Source organism: Pleurodeles waltl, chromosome 8 (genome assembly GCF_031143425.1).
Source record: "Pleurodeles waltl isolate 20211129_DDA chromosome 8, aPleWal1.hap1.20221129, whole genome shotgun sequence".
NCBI lineage: Eukaryota > Metazoa > Chordata > Amphibia > Caudata > Salamandridae > Pleurodeles > Pleurodeles waltl.
Window position 1 is genome coordinate 1327922722 of NC_090447.1, and position 21343 is coordinate 1327944064.

The following is a 21343-nucleotide window of genomic DNA, read 5'->3' on the forward strand; positions in this document are numbered from 1 at the left end:
TGCAAGGTTCAAGTCGCCTCCCATCACCAAAGTCCTTTCTTGGAAGTGCATCAGCAGAGTTCCTATCTTTACAAAGACACACACATCACACCACACTTTAGATTTTTCCCCAGTCATCTCTCCACTACTGCCACGTATCTTCCCAAAAGCTCAACCCATTTCTTTGTCTCTCAGAAAGGGGCTGCCTTTCACTTTAGGATCATTATGCACCTGGAGTCCGATGGAAACCCATAGTGGGAAAGGACCCTATATCCTCCCCTGTTAGCATCTTACAGTGGGTCCCCTTTAGATGTCTCTTCCAGCATAATGGCCTGCATCATCTTGTTGAAAATATCTATGTATAGCACCACTGTTGACTTTATTGCGTAGCCCGTTAAACTTCATGGGCAATATATTTAAGTGTGCATACTTCAACAGTATAGTTGGGAATCCTGCCATTCAAGCCACATATCTCTTACTTTTGTCTGTCCTCATGTTTTTCACTCTGGACTGTTTATTGGTATTTTCTCTGCACTCTGTACCAAGTTGTGTAACTTTAACTAGACTTTATCCCTTATCCCCTCACTCAATACCCACTTCTCTCCCCTCAACTTACACTGTCCTCACTACAGGCCTAAATAGACTGCCTCCTCAGTTCACTGGAAGCTTGTTGCCACCATCCTTTTTCCATTTTAGTATGCGAAAATGGCCTACATTGTACTACTGCCCCACCACCCCCACCCACATGAACTGTTTCTAGCCTTGATACAAAATAGCTTCTGTTCAGGTCCGCTTTAATGTTGTTTCCCCATTTCAGCGCAGGCTGTAGGAGCATGTACTGGTGCCTTGTCTTGTATGGCAGCGTAAAGGGGGCGTAGTGCCTTTGTTAGCATGTGTTTAAGTGCTTGGAGCATAGGAGGAGGAGCAGGGATCATGTAGTGTTTTGCACGGCAGGTAGCCAGAAGCGATGATGAAGTACATCCAGCGCTGTGGGGTGAGGAGGTTTTTCTGGTACAAATAGGAGCAAGAAGTATAGTATAGGTAGGCGAATGTTGAGGCTTTGCATATGTGCTCTTGCTCTAGTTCTGTCCTCCCGCTGCGGCGGCAGTAGTGAATGTGCGCTAGGGGGACAGAGGGAGCATTTGTATACTTCATATGATCCCCTACTATTATTTTGATGGTCATCCGCACTGACCCTCACCAGCTACAACAGGGTGTTCCCCCTGCTCCCTTCATTTCCCGAATCATCCCTTCCATCAAATCTGGTTCACTTCTCAATCCTTGGCTCCCTCCATTGGTCTCCAGTCTCCTCACGGTCAGTTCTTCCATTGCACCACTGATGTGCAGTTGCTGGGCTATGGCCATTCCATGTAGAAATCGCTCTCGTGATAGCCTTTTTTTTTTTTCTCCAAACCGTGCTTTCTCCTGACCCCTCGATACTCAGTAGTTACCACCCTATCACTCTCTCCGTCCAATAGCTGTTAAATTCTAACATTTACTTTTTGAAACAAATCATCTTTACTCTGCTCAATTAGGATCCTGTCTCTCCCACAGGAAAGAATCTATACTTCCCACAGTATCGAACAACCTTTTTATGATAACAGATCAAGGTAGCTCTGCTTCCCTAACCCTTATAGATTTCTCTGTGGTGTTCGAAACGGTCTCTCATCCTATCCTGCTCTCTGCCTGGCTGAACGTGGAATCTATAGCTATGCTCCAGCGTGTTTTTTTATTTATTTATTTATTTATTTATTTTTTAATCATCCTTGCTCAAGCTTTCCTCTTGGCTCCATATCGGATCCAATTTCAAGAACATTGTCTGCAGCTCACTCAAGGGCTTCTCCTTGAGCCTCATACCTTCAACATTTATGTTGCTTCTCTGACAAATATAATCAAATCTTCCAGTCTTAAATGTATGTTTTAGGCTGATGACCTGTTTATCATTCTCAGTTTTGGTGACTACCTTCTGCACTGTCAAATTAGTTGCCCCTATGACTTTCGGATGTAGCCTCTGCGATAAAAGCCAACTGGCTTAAATTGAACACTGATGGAATAGAGGCAGTGATCGTGAGGGGGTCCTCTTCTCTGTGGTTTACCTCCTGGCAGCCTCAAGCTGCTGGATTTCCTTCCACCTCTGTTGATATTATTCTTCACTTTGTTTGTTAGTGGTTTTTATAACATTCAGCTCCTTAAGAAAATAGTTTCTCTTCTTCCACATGAGTTCAGAAAAAGGGGTTCAAGCTTTTATCCTCTCCCACCTTGATTACGGTGATTATCTCTACTGTTGCACCCCCTGAAAGCCACCTTCCCCCAACTGCATATTGTCCTGACTGGTTTGGTATGCTTTATTATAATCTTCCACACCATGTCCCGGCTTCTCTTTTTCTAGCCAAACTTGATTGGCTCCTTTTTAGTGTGCATTGTTAAAAATTCTCTGCTGTTATCATTGGGCCTATTACTTCTATTTATCTTCAGAATAAAATCAGGTGCTATACTCCTGTGCGTTGTTTGCATTTCTTCTATCTGTCATCTCTCCACCCCATGTATACATTGCTCCAAAACTGGAGGCCGCTCTATTTCTTACAGTGCACCCAAACAATGAACCCCCTATCCCCCTTGCCCTCCATAAACAAGCAAACTTTATAGTGCTTCTCAAATACTTGATGACTTATTTACTCCCTTTATAAGCTGCCTCTCTGCTCCTTCATAGATGCCAGAACCAGGCACCATTGTGTTGAGGTATTTTTGTTGTCTACAACACTTATATTTAATCAGTCAGTGCTGTTTCTTGGTAACCAGTACAGCACGTAAATTACCATTTCAGAAGGCCTTATTTTAAACACTTAACCATTCTGGTAATGTGTCTCATTAGATCATTTCACCTGACATCCTCATATTTCTACTTAACTATTCTCTGTAATTAATTATAAGATAATTGTGGGCTCTATGGAGATTACTCCACCGCCCTCCACGCTACCCTTTCCTTAATCTAAAGTGATTATGGAACTCCTCCAGAAATCGTTCCTTCTCTATGTAGGGTGCAGTAGTAAGCTATAGTACTCATTCATTTCGTTGCATTGTTTACATTTCTCATACATTTAGTGCAGTTAAGGAGCAGTGACTATCTGGTTAGTAAGGATACTTAGCTTGGCTAGCAATGTAGCTAACGTTAAAAATGTATGTCGGAACAACTCAAGGTAAAAAAAAAAATTGTTACGGGTATCTTTATCTTTCTTTTAGCAGGAATGGATGTGTGCAAAATTTGTAAGCGTTTTTTGAAAATTGTGAGATGTGTAAATGGTATAAAATTAAGCTTGTGGGGCAAAAGTGGTCTGCCACATCTCGTTTACTTTGAGATATTACCACATGTAAAACATGCATGAGAGTGGTTGTAGCTGAAATTATCTCTTTCCCAGATTCTTCTGTGTTCGAACATTTATGAAGAATTCCATAATAATAGTTAGCCAAATTTCACAGAAGTTACATACAGTGAAAATCGGAAATCTTGCAGATTTTATGTGCTTAATTTAACATTTTGGCCAGGCTTAATGGCAACTCAAAGAACTTGGGCAGCATCATGAGAAATGCCTCCCAAAATCAAGCAGTAGCCGGGCATAAAATAGAAAACCTACTCCGGCTTTACAATCAGTATGCAATTATATATTATCCATGCATAATGTAACTTCTATGTGCATTTGATAAAGTATCAGTCTTCTGTTAAAATCAATACTATTTTAGTAAACCGCAGGCATCCAGCCATTGCTCTACCATCATTTCTTGACCAGTTCCCTTTCTCATATGCTTGCAACAGCTATAGGTTTTATGTGTCTCATGAAACCTAGCAGGTTGTATGTGTTAATTAGCAGGGTCTTGCTTCTGACTGCTGATACATTGCAGTAGTGGAAGCATTAGTTGGCACAGGGTGCAAGGAAATCCCTCCCATCTAGTTCTAAGATCTCAGTTGCTCATATTTTAGGATGACCATTGTTCATGTTACAGTATCTACTGCATCATGTCAACTTTAAAGTTTTGCTTTGGGATTTAGATCAAGATGACTGCATGTCCTGCATACAATATTTTACCTTTGTCTCTAGGTAATTTTCCTGTTGATTGTGTTGCTAGACTGTCTGCATGGTGTCATACCACAGCATTGTGAAGGGCCCCTCGGGTGCCCACCTCCTTTGTTAACTTCAGTATCTTTGTATTGCACTTGGTGACAAAATTCTCAGTGGAGTATTACTAGAACATTAGCCAAACAGGGCTTTTGCCCTTGATGCAGTACTAAGACTACTGCCTTTAATTTGCAGCTGAGTAAGGGACAATGTTAATGAACTTGTCCCTCCCTCCCCTGCCCTCTAGGTATGTTATTCCTCAAGTGAACTAAAAAAATAGCAAAACTGTCAAATGTGTTCTGTGTATTTATCATTCTTGACATCTTTTCTCTGTTTTTAGTTTCTTTCCTTTCCATTTTGTTTAATCACTGGTTCCCCCCAAATATCACTAAATATTCCACTTCACCAACACCACTAAATATTGTGAAAGGTAGTGATATCTTCATTTGAACACATTGTTTGAAATATGTAATATGAATAACCAAGTTGTCAATCCTGGTCTTTCAGAAACGACGAGTGAAGTTCCAGCAATGGTATCATCGTTATGGAAGAGACTGGAATACACTCTTTCTCAGATTAGGTAATAAATAGCTGCCTGTTGCATTTTTGTGAACATTATGTTTGACAACCAATGTTACCTTTATATTAAAGTGGATATTTATAATATAGGATTAAATAAAATATTTATCAGAGTGATGTTTGTGTACCAGTATAAACTCAAAGTATGTGCGCTATGATCAGCCCTTACATTGAAGAGGAGAAAATGCAGAGTGAAATTTTGTAATGCTAGATTAAGATTTTATTCTTCTAGTATGAGTGCTTGCAGTGGGAGGCTGTGGAATTGTATTTATAAGAAAAAGAGGTGGTTCTGCACAGTTTATTTACTTAACGTTTCGTCTGGCATATATTTTCTCCCCGTCCCATGATTTTGTAGGTTTGGAGTCCAATTCCCTACCAGTTCACAAGGAAAAAGATACAAACTGACCAAAAACTACCAATATGGTTATACCAGTACTCTTTCAGTCCCTTACTGTGTTGTAGTCCCTCCCACCAATGTTTTCTTTGGCAAGATCACACTAAGTGCCCAAGAGCGAATGTAGCTTCTTTAAGTTAAAGATGCTCCTTGTTTTCTCTTCAGAGTTCCCTCTTGTTTGATTAGAATATTCACCAATCTTAAATGGTGTATACCTGAGCACCTATGAGTTTTATATTGTGTGCGTTTGAATTCAGCATTCTTTAGTCCGTTTCGTATCAAGATTAAGGTTTGGAGTGCGATCTTGGAATCTCTAAATGTGGAACCATATAAAGGTGCAGTTCCCTGAAGCCCGACAAAAAATTGAGGGGATACCTTTTACTTGCATGCACTTTTGGAATAGGAGTGTGAAATGTCCTTAATTTGAGCTTGCACCTTTGAAAATAAGAAGGCGTTATGGTCCAGTTTTGGGCCTATGTCTTTAAACAAACTTAAACCAACTGTTTTGAAAAAACTGGCTAATTCCCTTCCCTGGTCTTCTTAAATACTTATTCACTTTTCTCGTTTTTAGAACTTTTGGTTTACAGATATTGCCATTGTATATCTAAAAGGATATGTTAGTTATGGTTACCTTCAATTTCTAGACAAATGTTTTTAAACTGTACAGAGAATTCAAGCACAAGTCTTTGCCCCTGTTTGCATGACAAGCATGCATCAAATATGGTTTTACTAATATCAGAATATTGTGCACAGAGTGGATGTGATTAAAGTAAAACCTAAAACTATGCTTTTAACCAGGAATTGAATTTCTGGTTCTAGAAATAGCTTTGCACCAAAATAACTTTGTTTGGTGCATATCCCCATGTACAAAGTTTGTGGAAGTATTTAGGGAATCCAAACTATTTTATTAGGATTAAGTATATTGTGTACTACACCATTAATTAATTGGAATATTTTTCTTAACCTGTCCTCTCAAATAATTCTTTCTGCGCATGGAAAACCGGGTACTTCACATCAGGTAGCATAAGTGAAAATTGGTTATTGTTTGCACAGCAATGTAATCTGTACTGCAGCGATATCTATTTTATTTATTGCTTTTAAAGCATTTATTGCTCTGTTTTCTCTTTTTGAATGGAGAGCTAGTTATCAGTGTATCTGTATTTTGAGTTCCAAGCTGAGCCTTGTTTTCTTTTTTGTAGGAGCATGCAAAATTCTGCTGCCTATTCTGCTCATCAAAGAGGTTAGTTATTTCTGGATCTAATGTGGCTATTTATGTGATAATTCCTCATACATTCTCTGGTATTTTGGTAATTGTATTAATCACCCGTTCTGCTGCTGCCATGCTTAATCTTCTTTGTCTTCTAACAGAAACCTTGTAGTGTGGATGCTTTGATGTATTGTAACGTATTATGAGCACATCTCTAAACACACCTCCTGGGAGCTATAGTGAAAAAGCGAAAGTGGGAGTTGCATTGGTGATTCTAGTGATCACATAGTTGATTGTGATGGTGTAGGCTGGATCTGCTCAGGTGTTATTAGGTATTGTGGTGGCACAGGATAAGAGCAGACCCACTTTGGATAGTTGAAGCTGGTTGGGTACGGCTGATCCCTTTTTCTTGTTTCTGGGTAATATGGTAAGTGTAATTTGCGGGGGTTGGGGTGAGCACTCTAGTGAGCTAAGACACTGAACAACCATTGATGACTTTTTGAATCAAGTAGTGGGGGTAGTCTCAAAGGAGATTGAAATAGCGAAGAGCTGCTTATCATTGTCCCAGGAGTCATCTGTTATTACCCAGGCCTGCTCTCTGCTTCTGCTGTCCCTAATCTGGCATCAATGGAAGCCCAACTGTGTGGCTTACCTAATTCTAATTCCTGTTTAAAATGTATAGTGGACCTTTCCCCCGCTTCGCTTTGGCCAACCGCTCACTTGCTGCTTCACTCATTGCCTGAATCCGCTGCTTCTACCCCTGGGCTCGCTCCCAAATCCTGAGAAAGACCCCTGAAAGCATGAAAGCATAGAAGCCCCAGAACCCCCACCTTTACCAAGTGAGGATGAGCCCTTATTGATATCCTCCGACCTGTCTGACCTAGTAGATATGATATGTGCCAAATTTAAATCACATCTGACTGAGAGCCTCAAACCCCTAACCGTCTGCCTGAATGCCATTGGCTGTGCCCTTGCCAACCTGGCCCTAACCTACTGAGTTTAGCAATAGACCATGATATTGAGCACGCTGCTCTTTCTAGTGGTCCAATGGCTCAGACTTTTCAAGACACTTCAGGGCAGGGAGCTAAGGGAGTATTACCTGGTTCTGGTAATCAGTGTTCAATATCCGCCTCTAAATGAGACTCATTACAGCCGGTGGTAACTCAGTTACTGAATGATTTTCCCCAGGGGTTGGGTCACAATGGAATGCTGCAACTTCCACCAGAATGCACTCCTAATGTTATAGTTTTGGAGTCTTTCCTCCATTTCTCTGTCTCAAACTGAGAATGAGAAGGACCTACAGAATAAGGTTGTGCTTTGGCTACATTGTAATGCAAGATGTTTTGAGGATTTATTTGGTGAGATTATTTTGGTGAGATGGGTGGGTCATAAGAAAGACAAAGTGACACTTTAGTGATTCATTTCAGAAATCCAGTTATTGTGAAAGGTTTGTTGTCTTTTTAACTACCTTATTTCATTGCTGGGGAGAATTCATGCTCCTCCTTTAGGCTACTTTTATAAACTGGTGACTTCTGCACCAGAAACCTTATCCAAGGCACCAAGGGGTGCTCCAGTACAATTTTCCAACTGAAAATCAATTTACCGATTTAAATGGCATTATTATATATATTGATTGACTTAGGAACCCTAAAATAGGTTATGGTACCACTTCTGAAGTGCAAGGGGAGGGTGGAGGAGGGGAGAAGTGCCCATATGAAGGTTCTGCGTGCTCTCTGAAACCTGTGTAGCTCATTACTTATACAATAGGGGAAGGTGAATCCAGGGGCTTTAAAGTTCTATCCTGGAATATTCCTGGAGCTAGATCGACATTACTTAATACAGACTGATTAAATTTTATTTTGGGCTATGACATATTGTGCTGTCAAGAAACACAGATGCTTGAAAATGTTGCAGTTGATTGGTGTTCATCATTCTGCAGCTTCTCATTAAGTCAGTGGGGCAATCAAAGGGAGGCTTGGCAGTATTTATTTCAGTGAAGATAAAAAGTGCAAAGTCCCAAGCTAAGAAGAGCACTCCATGGTATCCAATGCTGCTCTTTGTATATCCTACTCATTGGGACACGCAGAGGCGGTGGAGCAACTTGATGACTTAAGTTTGTGGAGGATCTTGGCTCAGTAATGTCCACTAAATCATTTGGGAATCGTCACATAAATTCACAGATCAAAGGAAATGTACCCTGACATATCTGACCCAGGAGGATTTTTCACACTGTAACCATTCCCTGTATGGGGATGGTCCCAAAAAGTTACTCCTAAAATGAATTCAGAAATGGCGCAGGTAATGTATCCCCCTGCATCTCAACCAATACCTACATACAAATGTCGTGGTTCTTCTCGCATAATTGATTTCATCCAAGTTCTAGAGATTTGATACCTGTTTTTTGTAGAGTTCAGGATAATCGCTTACTGTTTGAGTGATCGCAATCAGTTGCGTTTGGTCATGAATCTTGACTCTGTTATGACACATGACCCCTCACCGAACAGATTCATCACATTTTGTAGTAATATAGCTGTGTGCACCAAATGGGACCGCATAAATGCAGTCTGCTTTTTGAGGAAATTGATTACAGACAATGCTGCTGCTTTTAAAGCTTGCTTGTCGTCTGATGGAAACACAGGTATTATTTTTGAAGACTTCTTCACTGTGCCATAGTATTGGAGGTGACTAAGCAGTGTCTTTACTGGTTTCTGACCTTAGGAAAGTATGTGAATGCCAGGGAGTGCACCATTCATATGGCTTTTATGGACTTCTGCCTTTGACACTGTAAACTGTGCCACACTATGAGAGTTGTTAAGGTCCAATGGGGGGGGCGTCAAACAAGTGTTAATTTCCTTTGTGGCTTGCATTGAGATGTCTTTGTGAAGGTTTGCTACCAGCAAGGTGGACTGCACCTTGCCTATTACTCCCCTTTTTGGGGAGTCCGGCAAGGATGTATTTTGGCCCTTTTTCTTTAATTACTTTATATAAATGGATTGGATGACTGTTTAGCAACTTGTGGTAAGGATATGACCCAAATTGGGAAGCAAGCTGTCCCAATTTGTGAGCCCAGCTTTTTTCCTGTGCCCTAATACAGCCCAGTGATCAAGGAACCCTAGGAGACGTACGTAAGGAGCCCCAGACGTTTCTAGGAAATCTTGTTATTTGTTCAAAACTGTTTTGTACTGCTACCAGTGCCTGTTTCTTTTAGGCTTCCCATGTTTCAGCCGGTTTGGCCTTTTTAAACTGCTGTTATTTTTTTCTTTTTTTTAGCCTTGACTGTTTGAAATTTCCCTCCTAGTTTGTGGCAAAATACTGCATAAAGCCCCGCTCTTTTTTTGAGTAAAAAGGCTACATACACCTCAGTGGCTAACCAGAGTGTGTTCAGGGGACTGCTTAATCTGTCTCTGTGGTTTAAATCGTGTTTAAAAAGTGTCTGCATCACCTGTTTTTGCCTTGAAAAAGCCAAATATCTAAGTGTGCGACAAGCAGTATTTCAGTGTTTTTACAATCTCTCTCATACCTGGAAAGTAGACTCTGCTAACTTGGAAGTGTGCATTCATCCTGTCTGTTTCCAAGGAGATTTTGAATAGAGTTGCAGCTCCCTCCTTCCTTCCCACAGGGGCTTGGGTTCCAGTTAACTTGGCCCTTATATAAGTTTCTATTGTTTGTTCCTTATGTTGTTGTGATTGGTTGTTGGGTTTAGTATTTCTGTTGGTTTAAGGATTAGGGTTGGTGTTGTGATTGGTACTAGGGTGGGCTTCCTGTTGGTGTGTGGTTTTAGGGTTAGTGTTGTGATTGGTTGTCAGGACTAGAGGTATGATTGGTGAATAGAGCTGGGTCTCCTATTGGTTGTGGGGGTTTAGGTTTACAAATCTGATTGGTTAGGACTAGGTTTCTCTAGGGCTATTTAAGCCTAGGGCTCAGGGTGTCTCAGCCTGTTTGGGCCTGTTCTGGACTGGTAGGGCCTAAGGCCAGAAATGCTGCCCAATTTTCCTTTTACCAGAAAGCACCTTGCTCCACATCCATCAACATGCAAACACATTATCAGCAAACACATCCAACTCTTGCATCACAAACTGACCTCAACCAGATTGCAATGTCTCATCACCAACACAAAAACCCACATACCACACCTATACACATATCCACCACACCTACAACAGTTACACCTTCAGTCTCACACCAAGCACTACTCTGTCTATTCCCACTAACACACCCTGCCATCACCCACACAACACAAAACCACATTATACATTACTTTCAGCCATCCAGATACATACTCTGTTCATACAAACCAACAGCACTATCCTCTATGTCCTCCACACAGACCCCTCTTTTATCATGACAGTACCTAAACCCAGCCTTCCAACTCACCATTTACAAACATCCTCCCCCTCTCTTCACCAATTACACAACCATACAATCCTTATACTCCACTCCACCACACATATTACCTCTTCTAGTCATCACAAATAACAAAACACCCCTGACTCACATCCATCTCCTCTTACACACCTCAGACACTCGTCTACAAAACACATCAATCCCCCGTAATATTCTAACACCACTCAATCGCACTAACTCACATACAAATCCTTCACAGAAAACCACTACATCTATATCTCCTCTAACTATTCCACAAAACAGACCACGCACACATCAGCACATCTAAATAACACAAAATATCTTAATACTTTCCATCACACCACCTCCCACTCTCATGACTACACCAAGAATACAAATCCTGACCAATCTTTACCCCCTACATTCCCACTCTTCACAAACATCTACCACAAGCACCCCAACATAGCAACATTCATTCACCCGCCTCTTATCCATTGCACAAGTTACAGCCCTACTTTATGATCCATATGCTCCTCAACACATACTCCTTCCACGCTAAACAAACGCAAACAAAATAAACAACATGCCACTCTTAACAACTTTGCATCCCCCTGTCTAATACATAATAAGGCTACTCTACAAAATAAAGTACACCAATAAACACAGACCCCAAAAAATGCCTCCTTAGCCTGCTGGAAGAGGAACGCTATATTGAAAATCAGGACTATTGTAACCCTCACACAGTTATCACAACTAACACACCTGCTACAAGCTCAAAATATACTGCCCACCCTTCTCCAAAACAAAACAACACTGCCACATTTTCTAAACTGCCTGCTCATAAATGATCAATCACTCTTAAAAAAAAAAAAAAAAAAAAAAAGCAACACATCTATGACCTGCTCACGGACACACAACCTGACTTACTGTTCGTACTAGAATCATGGTTGGGAGATGGCATGACCCCAGTGTTGCATGGAGCTGTTCCTCCGGGCTATCAAACCATCATACAAAACCATATAGGCAAGAAAGGAGGTGGACTAGCTATTATATTCAAACAAGCAATAAATCTCGGTAAAACAGACATTTCCAGACAAGGTTGTGAGGCCTTCCTCAGATGCAACCTACACCAACTTCCTCCTATAACTTTCTCCTCCTTTACAGACCTCCACCTAACAATTCAACATTCCCAGACACTTTTCTAGATGCAGTCTCAAACCGTATAACATTATAGTCAAACCTATGCATTCTTGGGGACCTAAACATTTGGTTTGACAAACCCAATATGCCCATCCAAAAGCTATCACCACTGGCCTAGTTGCATCAAACTTATATCGGATTGTACACAATCCCACACAGATGGCTGGACACATCCTAGGTGGCATTTTTGCAAAGCCTGAACTAGGTACCGTTCATAGCATCACACTAATCACATGGTTAGACCACCATTTAATTACTTTCTGACATAAATCAACACACCCCATAGCAACTTAAATACATGCATCTATCAACAATGAAGCAAACTCAATTTTGAAGACTTAGAAACACATCAAACAGCCAACACAGATCTAGATACAATTAATTCTGTTCCAAAACTTTTTGAGTGGCTACAGGAAGCTTTTGATATCCTAATACCACTCAGAAAAACTAAACAGGACAAAATAAAACCAACACCGTGGAGAAACTCAGAACTTAAAAAGATAAAGCAACAAATCAGGAGGTTGCAACTGACCTGGCTCAAAACATGCAAGACAAACGTCAGCTAAACAAACTTAACAGAATATACAGATCATCAATCAAAAAAGCTAAAAAAAATAAAATAAGAAAAAAAAGAAAAAGGTACTACTCAGACAGAATTCTAAATGCTTAATCTGCAACCAAAGAATTTGATAACATTCTCCATGAATTTCCAAAACCTAAATGCATGGAAGGAAGTCATCCCACTATTCAAGATTACACAAACAAATTGGCAACTCATTACACAACTAATGCTGAAACATTGGACTCCTATTCAAAACAGAAGAAAAACATCAGCAACAACCCCTTTTCTAAAATCCTCTCCAAGAATAAACCAACCCAGCCTCTGCACTCCTTCAAACAAATATCACAAGGTGAACTTATGGATTTGGTCAAAGCAAGCAGGCCTTCCGGTTGCTCTTCTGACCCTTGTCCCCACCACACACCTTCAAGAACATTCTTTTAGCTACTTCTGCTGCCACACCTGTAAGAAGATTCATCAATAACTCTTTAACTACAGGAACTTTTCCTGAAGACCTGAAAAAGGAATACATAAGTCCGTTATTAAAGAAAACAAACCTAGACCTGCAGGACTCCAACAACTACAGACAAATCACTAATATACCTTTTCTGGGCAAACTGATAGAAAGAGCAGCATTCGCCCAGATGTCACAATTCATTGAAGACCATTCCATACTTTCAGGCTACCAAACTGGATTCCGCTCAGGAAGAGGCACTGAATCAGCACTCTTAGCAGTCTGGGATGATATTAAAAACACAGTCAGCCGCAATGGAGTTGCTATACTGCTTCTCTTGGAGCTCTCAGCTGCCTTTGATACTGTTGACCATGACACACTAATTCAAAGACTCCACGAAGCCAGCATAGAAGGCACTGCTCTCGACTGGATTATATCCTACCTTCAAAACAAAACTAATATCTATGCTCCCCCCACCCCTTCTCGTCCAAACCCTGCCTCACAAAAGGAGAGGTCCCCCAAGGATCAATCATCTCACCTATGCTTTTCAACATCTACATGATGTCATAACCAGAACTGATCAATGATTTTCATCTCACATGCTACAACTATGCAGATGACTCACAAATACTTCTTAAATTGGAATGCCCCAATGACATTGAAAACTCACAAATCTTCAGTTACCTCAGAGCCGTTAACAGTGGATGACTTGGAGCCATCTCAAACTGAATGATTCCAAAACAGAAATACTCATATGTGGCGACTGGAAAATTATGACCCACTGTGGGCCTGGCCTGATGATCTCGAACCACCACCAAGTATCCAAGGAAGTTGAAAACCCTGGAATTACCATGGACTCCAAGTTAACAATGAATGGCCAAGTGGACACGATCAAGCTTCATCACCTTGAAGCCTCTGCAACGCATCTTCCCCCTACTTCGGATTTCTACACAAGGTGCAGGCTACTACATCTCTTGTACTATCCAAACTGGATTATGCCAATGGCCTCTACCATGGATCATCTCTATCTATTAGGAAAACCTACAACGTATTCAGAACTTAGCTGCCTGGCTACTATTACATGTAAAGCCACAAGCCCACATCTCCCCTGCCTTGAGAGCACTACACTGGTTACCCGTTGCCAGAAGATCCACCTTTAAGCTGCTTTGTATCACTCACAAATCTATATATGGACCCGGACCGCTTTTCATTAGAAACAAAATAACCAAATACATTCAGTAAAGAAACCTCTGCCCAAGAATTGCACCCCGTCTTAGAACACCACCATACGAGAAAAAGACGATAGTACATCCTTTTCCGTTCAGGCAGTCAAACAATGGAATTCATTACCCCCGAATATAAGATCCATGGATAACTATCTTCCCTTCAGAAGACTACTCAAGAGTTGGCTTTTTCCTTCATTACCACCATATTTAAACAGCAATGGACTTCATATACCTGTGTTGATACATATTTATAATCTGATTATGTGTATATTCTAGATATGTATAGTTGTTTAAGAAATATGTATCGTTACTATTCCATAGTAATAAATTATACACATACTCTTTAAGCCGGTTTAACAAATGTATATTTACTCAGTGTGTGTGTGTGTGTATGTATGTATGTATATATATATATATATATATATATGTGTCCATGTATATATGTGTTTGATATTCTATGCTTAACAAGTTCATAGGTCATTGCATAGCTCCTAGATAAATTGTTATATTAGATACTTATGAATCCCCACTTTCATTTTTATATCACAATGATCAAATGTTTTATTATCATAAGCATTTTGCTATTCAAACATTGAGGAAAGATTAATGTTATAAAAGTACACTTATTAATTAACTTAAAATATTAAAATCTTGAAAGTCTGTGTTTATATAATAATACTTTTCTTCTTATATTATAATACCCATTATATTCCTTGCACACATATTCCCTTACTGTGTATTTACATTTCTATTTATTACTCTACTCCTACTGTACTAGAGAAAAAATAAATACATAAAATACAATCTATGAATAAAAAATTGAAATGATAAATAATTGAATAAAATATAAACAAAAGAAAATTACAATAACGTGTGTGTGTGTGTGTGTGTGTGTGTATATATATATCTATATATATATATATATATATATAAAATACTAAATAGATAAAAATAATGTTTACTCTTGTAAGCTTTACTCTGTCTCCCCATCACCCTATGTCTCTATCAATCTTCCCTCCATCCCGACTCTGCTCATCCCTAACCCATTCTGCTACTTTCTTCTCCAAAATAACCCTGCCTAAGCTCTTCCCTCCTCTACTGCATCTAACTCACCCCAAACCTCAGTTTACTACCATGATCTCCTAAACAACCCTACTAAATTCTCCCTCACCCTTTCCACAGACTCTTACCTCGTCCATCTCTCCTTTACTCATCCCAAGTCTAATCCTAGTACTATGAACTCTCAATTAACACTTCTGTATTCTTCCCTGCTCTATCCCTACATTACTCTATTCAATCCATCTAACAAACTCACATATCTTCTGCTCAAATTAACTCATAATAATACTAATACTGTACTCCTATTTCCCTTTACTAATACACCACTAATTCCTGTTGGGTTCTGGAGTAGCGTGCTACTCACCGAAAAGCTCTTCATCGCCTCGTCAGGTGTAATAAGCGCTATATAAACAGAATTACAATAGATTACCCCCAACCCCCCGATAAAGCTTTGTAGGGAGAAAGCAGTACTCACAGGTGTTTCTCACTCTGCCGTCACGGAGTTAAGCTCAAGTAATATGGAGGGTTTAGGGACAAACGTGTCCGCATCTGTCATTCATAGGTGATATATTTTGAGCCCCCTCCCTCCAACCTAGGTATCAGTATGCACACACATTTGTTATTTCGCTATATGATTATTTATTATACACTAATTGTCTATAGATCAAGTGCCTTAGAATGACTGTAAATATTAGCTCAGTACTAGTCTTACCTAATTTGGCTGTAACTAGCTTTCTAGTGGCTTTGTGGAGTAATCTTTAGTTCTTTGTTAATACGCTTATCGCCACCTCATGCATTGACTCCTCACATCTCTTATTGTGCTTTCAGTTCCTGAGTCGGAATGCCATGGTTTAGAGCTTCAACCAGTAAGTTTGTGTGTCTGACCCCCTCACCTTGTACTAGTGCTTTCTGATAGAGACTTCAGATCGCATATTTTTCACCTTAAACTATTTCCCAGGCATCAGACTGGATCCTAAAAATCTTGAGAAATACTTCTGGGCACCAATAGATGGCGCTGATCGGCTCAGCGAAGGTGCAGTGGGAAGTGATGTCATGGTGCCCATTTAGGCGACCACCCTGATGTGCTGACATCATTTCCTTTCTTTCCTTGCAGACCGGGAGAGCTATGTCGGTCATTTTTTAACCACTTTTTAAAATCTTTTGTCGCCCATTTTTTAGCGCTAGCTCACAGTGCGCTAAGAGCGTGTCCCCTGCAAAACCCACAGGATTTAAACTGTCTGTGTCTGATTCCCCACTCTCTATCTCAGGTGCAAGCTGATGCATCCCAAGATGATTTGTGAGCAAGCGATGAAGCCCCTGGCGGAGTGGCAGAAGAATGCTCAGCGCCCATCCTGGGGCAGTTCTCAGAGCTGTTCACCCAGACAATAGTCTTTGTGCTCCAATAACTCTTCCCTTAAGGGCTTCATTAAGAGGTTTGCAGTCCCACCCTATTACAATGTTCCCACTGGTCTGACCAGCTGCAACATTGCAATAGAGGGTTCCTGGCAGGACCAGTGCTATGAGAGAGCACTCTGCTCCAGTAAAGGAGCAGAATGCTCTCTTGTAGCACAGAGGGGACAGACCAGCACCCTCGGAAAGCGTACTGTCCGCAAAGGAGACAGTGTGCATTCCCATGGTGGGGGGGCAGGGAGGGTGGGTGGCCCCCCCAGCACACCCTCACAACCAGCTTTTCCATGCCTGTCAGACCGCTATGGAAAGGCTGGTGGTGAGGGGAGTTGTAATCAACCAGGTGGCGCTGAGTTCAGCACCACCCTGGCTGAGTACAGCTCTGAATGCCATCAGGAACCATGTCTCCTGCGGGGACGGCTGTCTCCTGGTGGGTCCGCCCTTCAGGGTTGTATTTGGGAGGTCAGACTGCCTGCAGTGAGAAAATCTGACCGCCAGCACGAGTGTGGAGTTCCTCAGACCGCCACACTCATAAAGTGGCCCTAAATCTCATAAGTCCAAGAAGTTAAAGTGTTCTCGGCTCCTCCATCCAAATGGTAAGTTCTTCCAGGTTCCACCCCTGCACTCCACCTGTGGAGCTGATGTCTGGGCCTGCTCTGCAATACTCCGAGTTTGCCGCAGCGATGTTCGCCCAATGAAATTGAACTGTACAATACCATTCACACCATCTTTGGGCCACAGACTCTCTCTTTCTCATCTTTAGGCACAGCGGAGCCACAAGATGCCCTGGCTGGGTTACTGCCCGTGGGTCTTTCCCCGACGCCAAGTGGGCCTTTTAGATCTCCCCCTCACCCCGATCCAGGCTGATACCTCCACAGATACCTTTCATCCACCCTGACTCCCTTCCCTTAGGCGGTGTCTCAGATGCCACCTGTGCTTCTCAACGTCGAGTCCATAATAATCTGACTCCAAACCAGTGCTGTTTGACGTCGATGCTTGTGCTGTCCAGGGCCTACATCCCCCTAGACTTCTCGCCCCTAGATAAGACCCTTCCTTCCTGAAGGGGGAGATGAAGAGAAAGGGTTTGGTCCTATCCAGCAGAAAATTGGTATGGGGAGCTGGGTTAGGCCTGTGGTTTGGAAACTTCCCCAGGTTCTAGCATGCTTTCCTCTCTGGGCCTAGTTTCGGAGGATGGCACATCCTTTGCCATCATGATGCTTCCACCATTTGACATCAATATCAAATTCTTGACTCAGATGCTTTACCCAGGAGCGGTTTCAGCTCAACCCTTGCTCCCCTTTAATGAACCCCGCATCAAAGTTCTCCTGGGCCAAATCTTGTATAGGGGCTCCTGTGCACCATATGATTGCCCTACATTGTCGTCCTGCCTTAAGAAATCTAGCCTTCCTCTCCAAGCACACCTCCCCTGAGAGCCTAATTGGGCAAGCTTCAGCAGCCAAGGTCAGCCCGAATGCTGTCACTAACACTTAATTGGACTGGAAATGCAAGAGGCTGGACCCTTTCAGGAAGGACGTTTTGTGTTCCCTCAGCCTAGCCTTGTGGTCAGCGAATACCTGATGCCTCTTGGGCCGTTGTTCCCATGCGTTGTGGGACTCTGTTGGACAGATGCTTACTGAGGTTAGCCCAATCATGCTAAACTAAGCACTAATCAATGGTTGGGATGCAGCAAAGTTTACCATCAGGTATGGGCTGAATACCACGGCCTCCCTAGGTAGGTCCATGGCTTCTACAGTGGTGCTGTTGCCATGACTGCCTGCAGTCCAATGGATTTTCGAGAGCTATACAGGCATCCTTGATTGACATGCCCTTCAGTGACCTATTTGGCAATAAAGCTGATACAGCAACTTGAACGCTTTCGGGAGAGTTAGGTTACCGCCAGATGTCTTGGACTTCCCCATCTTCCTTGTCTCAGCAGCAGTCCCTTCGCCTCTACTGCAGATATGGTTGGGACACGTATGGGCATCCACAGTACTAACCGTACTTGGCGGTACAGCCACCTGCCAAGTGGACCGAGTCATGGATCCCCAAAGAGAATGCGGGAGCCAGGCCCTGGCCACAACCTAAAAGCCTCTTCAGTGCACCTTCCATCCAGCACTGACCTCATCTGCACATTAGGGTCAGGTACGACCTGCTCTTATGGTCTGCAATACCTCCAACAAGTGGGTGCTTCAGATTGGGTGGAAGGGGTATGTCCTCCCATTTTTGGAAACCCCTGCACCTTTGCCACCATCAGAAGCCAGCTAACGGAGGACCATTTCTCCTTGCTCCGTCAGGTAGTGCTGGTTTATCTGGCCAAAGTAGCCATTGAGAGGATGTCTGCAGCAGAAGTAGGTTGTGGTTGCTATTCATGCTACTTTCTGGTGCAACAAAAGGATGAGGACTTTGTCCTTTAGTAGATCTGCCACCTCTCAATGTCTGCCTGCAGAAAGAGAAATTCAAGATGTGCACACTGGCTTTGGTCTTGTCTGTCCTGGAGACTGGATGGTAGCGTTGAATTTGCAGGACAATTTATTTTTTATTTTTTCACGTCCCCTTCCTGCAAAGCCCATAGATGTATCTGCTGTTCATGGTGAGCCCCAAGTCTTGTTAGATCGATATGCTCCCCTTTGGCCTCGCCCGAACCCCCGACATCCCATCCCAACATCCCCCCCACCACCAGTCCCCCTGCGGTGTACATGAAAGTGATGGCGGTAGTTGCGGCACATATTCAGCTGTCGGGAGTTCCCATCTTCCCCTACCTTGACGACTGGCTGCTGAAGACTGGTTCATCCGGGGCAGTTGTCACCTTTTGCACTTTCTAGGGTTCACCATCAGTGTGGCAAAGCCACACCTCACTCCTTCTCAGACGCTTCCGTTCATCTAAGCCCTTCGGCATACAATGCTTTTGCACTTATCCTCCAGAGCAGGAAGTCGAGGATATTGGGGCTATGATCCCGTTATTTCAACCTCAATCCTGGATTTCGGTCGGACTGACTAAGGGTTTTGTGTCTGATGGACTCTTGCTGGTAAAGCACCACAGATGGCATATGCTGGCTCGGGAGTGGAATCTGAAGTCCCAGTGGGTGCAGCACCAGGGGAGCCTCTCCGACGTGGTCTGAATTTCTGAAGGCTGCAGTTATCTGCATTGGTGGCTAATGAACCATGATTAGATCAGCGGCAGACCTCTCTCGCCACCCCAGAACTGACCGTGGTAACCGGTGCACCACTTCTGGTTTGGGTGGGGGCAGTCATCTAGCAGTGATGGAGATCAGAGGACTCTGAGCTCTGGCGTAATCTCAGCTCCATATTAGTCTTCTGGAACTGTGGGTGATAATCTTGGCTTTGAAAGCTTTCCTTAATTCTATCCATGAAGGAAAGGCTGATTTAAGTGTTCACGGACCGTACCCCCGCCATGTAGTATTGCAACACACTGGATGGGGTTTGTAGGAAGCTGACTTTTTATATAGTGTACCAATGTAGGGGCAAAAAGTCCAGGCAACTCTTATTGGTTTACAGAGGCTTACTTTAATTGACCCAAGTGTTCTATTTGGGGTAGTGTGTGTAGGAAAGTAGCCTCTTTTTGGCATGGTTACCCCCACTTTAAGCCTTCTGTCAGTGTGTTTTGACTGTGTTCACTGGGATCCTGCTAACCAAGACCCCAGTGACTGTGCTCTCTCCCTCTAAATTTGGTTGATTGAGACTTTACTCACCCTGCAATTGGCATACTGGTGCCCCCATATAAGTCCCTAGTATATGGTACTTATGTACCCAGGGCATTGGGGCACCATGGATTCCCCATGGGCTGCAGGATGTATTGTGCCACCCCTGCAGCGCCTGTGCAAAATGTGTCTGCAGGCCTGCCATTGCAGCCTGCGTGAAAAGGTGCATTCACCCTTTCACTAAAGGTCACTAAGTCACCCCTATGGCAGGCCCTGCTAACCCAGAGGGCAAGGTGCGGGTAGCAGTGCGTGAGGGCACCCCTGCATGAGCAGAGGTGCTTGTAAGAACTCCAGTTCCATTTTCCTGCAGTTCATAAGTGTGGAGAAGCCATTTTACGCACGTACTGGACTCCGGTGACTACCTGTGTCCAGTTACATAATAGTAACTTTGAACCTGGGCATGTTTGGTATCAAACATGTCTGAATCATACCCCAATACTGTTGCCAGTATTGGTTGTATGATTCCTTGCACTCTGGGGGCTCCTTAGAGGACCCCCAGCATTGCTCGTGCCAGCCTTCTGGGGTTTCTGGGCAGCCCATGCTGCTGCCACCCCACTGACAGGTTTCTGCTCTCCTGCTGCTTGACCAGCTCAAGCAGATGAAGGCAGAACAAAGGATTTCCTTTGGGAGAGGGAGGCAACACCCTCTCCCTTTGGAAATAGGTGTTACATGGCTTGCGAGGGGTAGCCTCCTCAAGCCAGCGGTATGCTTTGAAGGGTACATTTGGTGCCCTTCTTGCATAAACCGGTTTGCACCAGTCCATGGGCCCCCAGTCCCTGCACTGGTGCAAAACTGGACACTGGAAAGGGGAGTAACCACTACCCTGTCCATCACCACCCAAGGGGTGGTGCACAGAGCTCCTCCAGGTGGCCACTTGATTCGGCCATGTTGAATCCAAGGTGGGCAGAGGCCTCTGGGAGCATCCGAGTGGCCATCTGGGTGAGGAACTGCCTTTCACATTCCACTTACTTGATAAATGGTTTTGGTCTCCCTCTAGGGCCTTCACTAATTTTCTTTGTTTTACTATTTGCTATAGCCTTCTATGCTAATCACTGACTTCTAATGTGTATATAATAGTGTGTTTACTCACCTCCTAGTGGAGTA

At 42.8% G+C, this 21343-nt stretch overlaps 1 protein-coding gene across 2 annotated transcripts in view; it reads left to right on the plus strand.

Moving 5' to 3' along the window:
- Window positions 1-21343, plus strand: part of NPAT (nuclear protein, coactivator of histone transcription) — a 310955-nt gene that overhangs the window by 48029 nt on the left and 241583 nt on the right. For both annotated transcript variants that reach the window (XM_069202322.1, XM_069202323.1), the window contains exons 4-5: window positions 4599-4671; window positions 6264-6304. In XM_069202322.1, the coding sequence (XP_069058423.1) occupies window positions 4599-4671; window positions 6264-6304 (114 nt within the window). The remainder of the gene's footprint in view (window positions 1-4598; window positions 4672-6263; window positions 6305-21343) is intronic.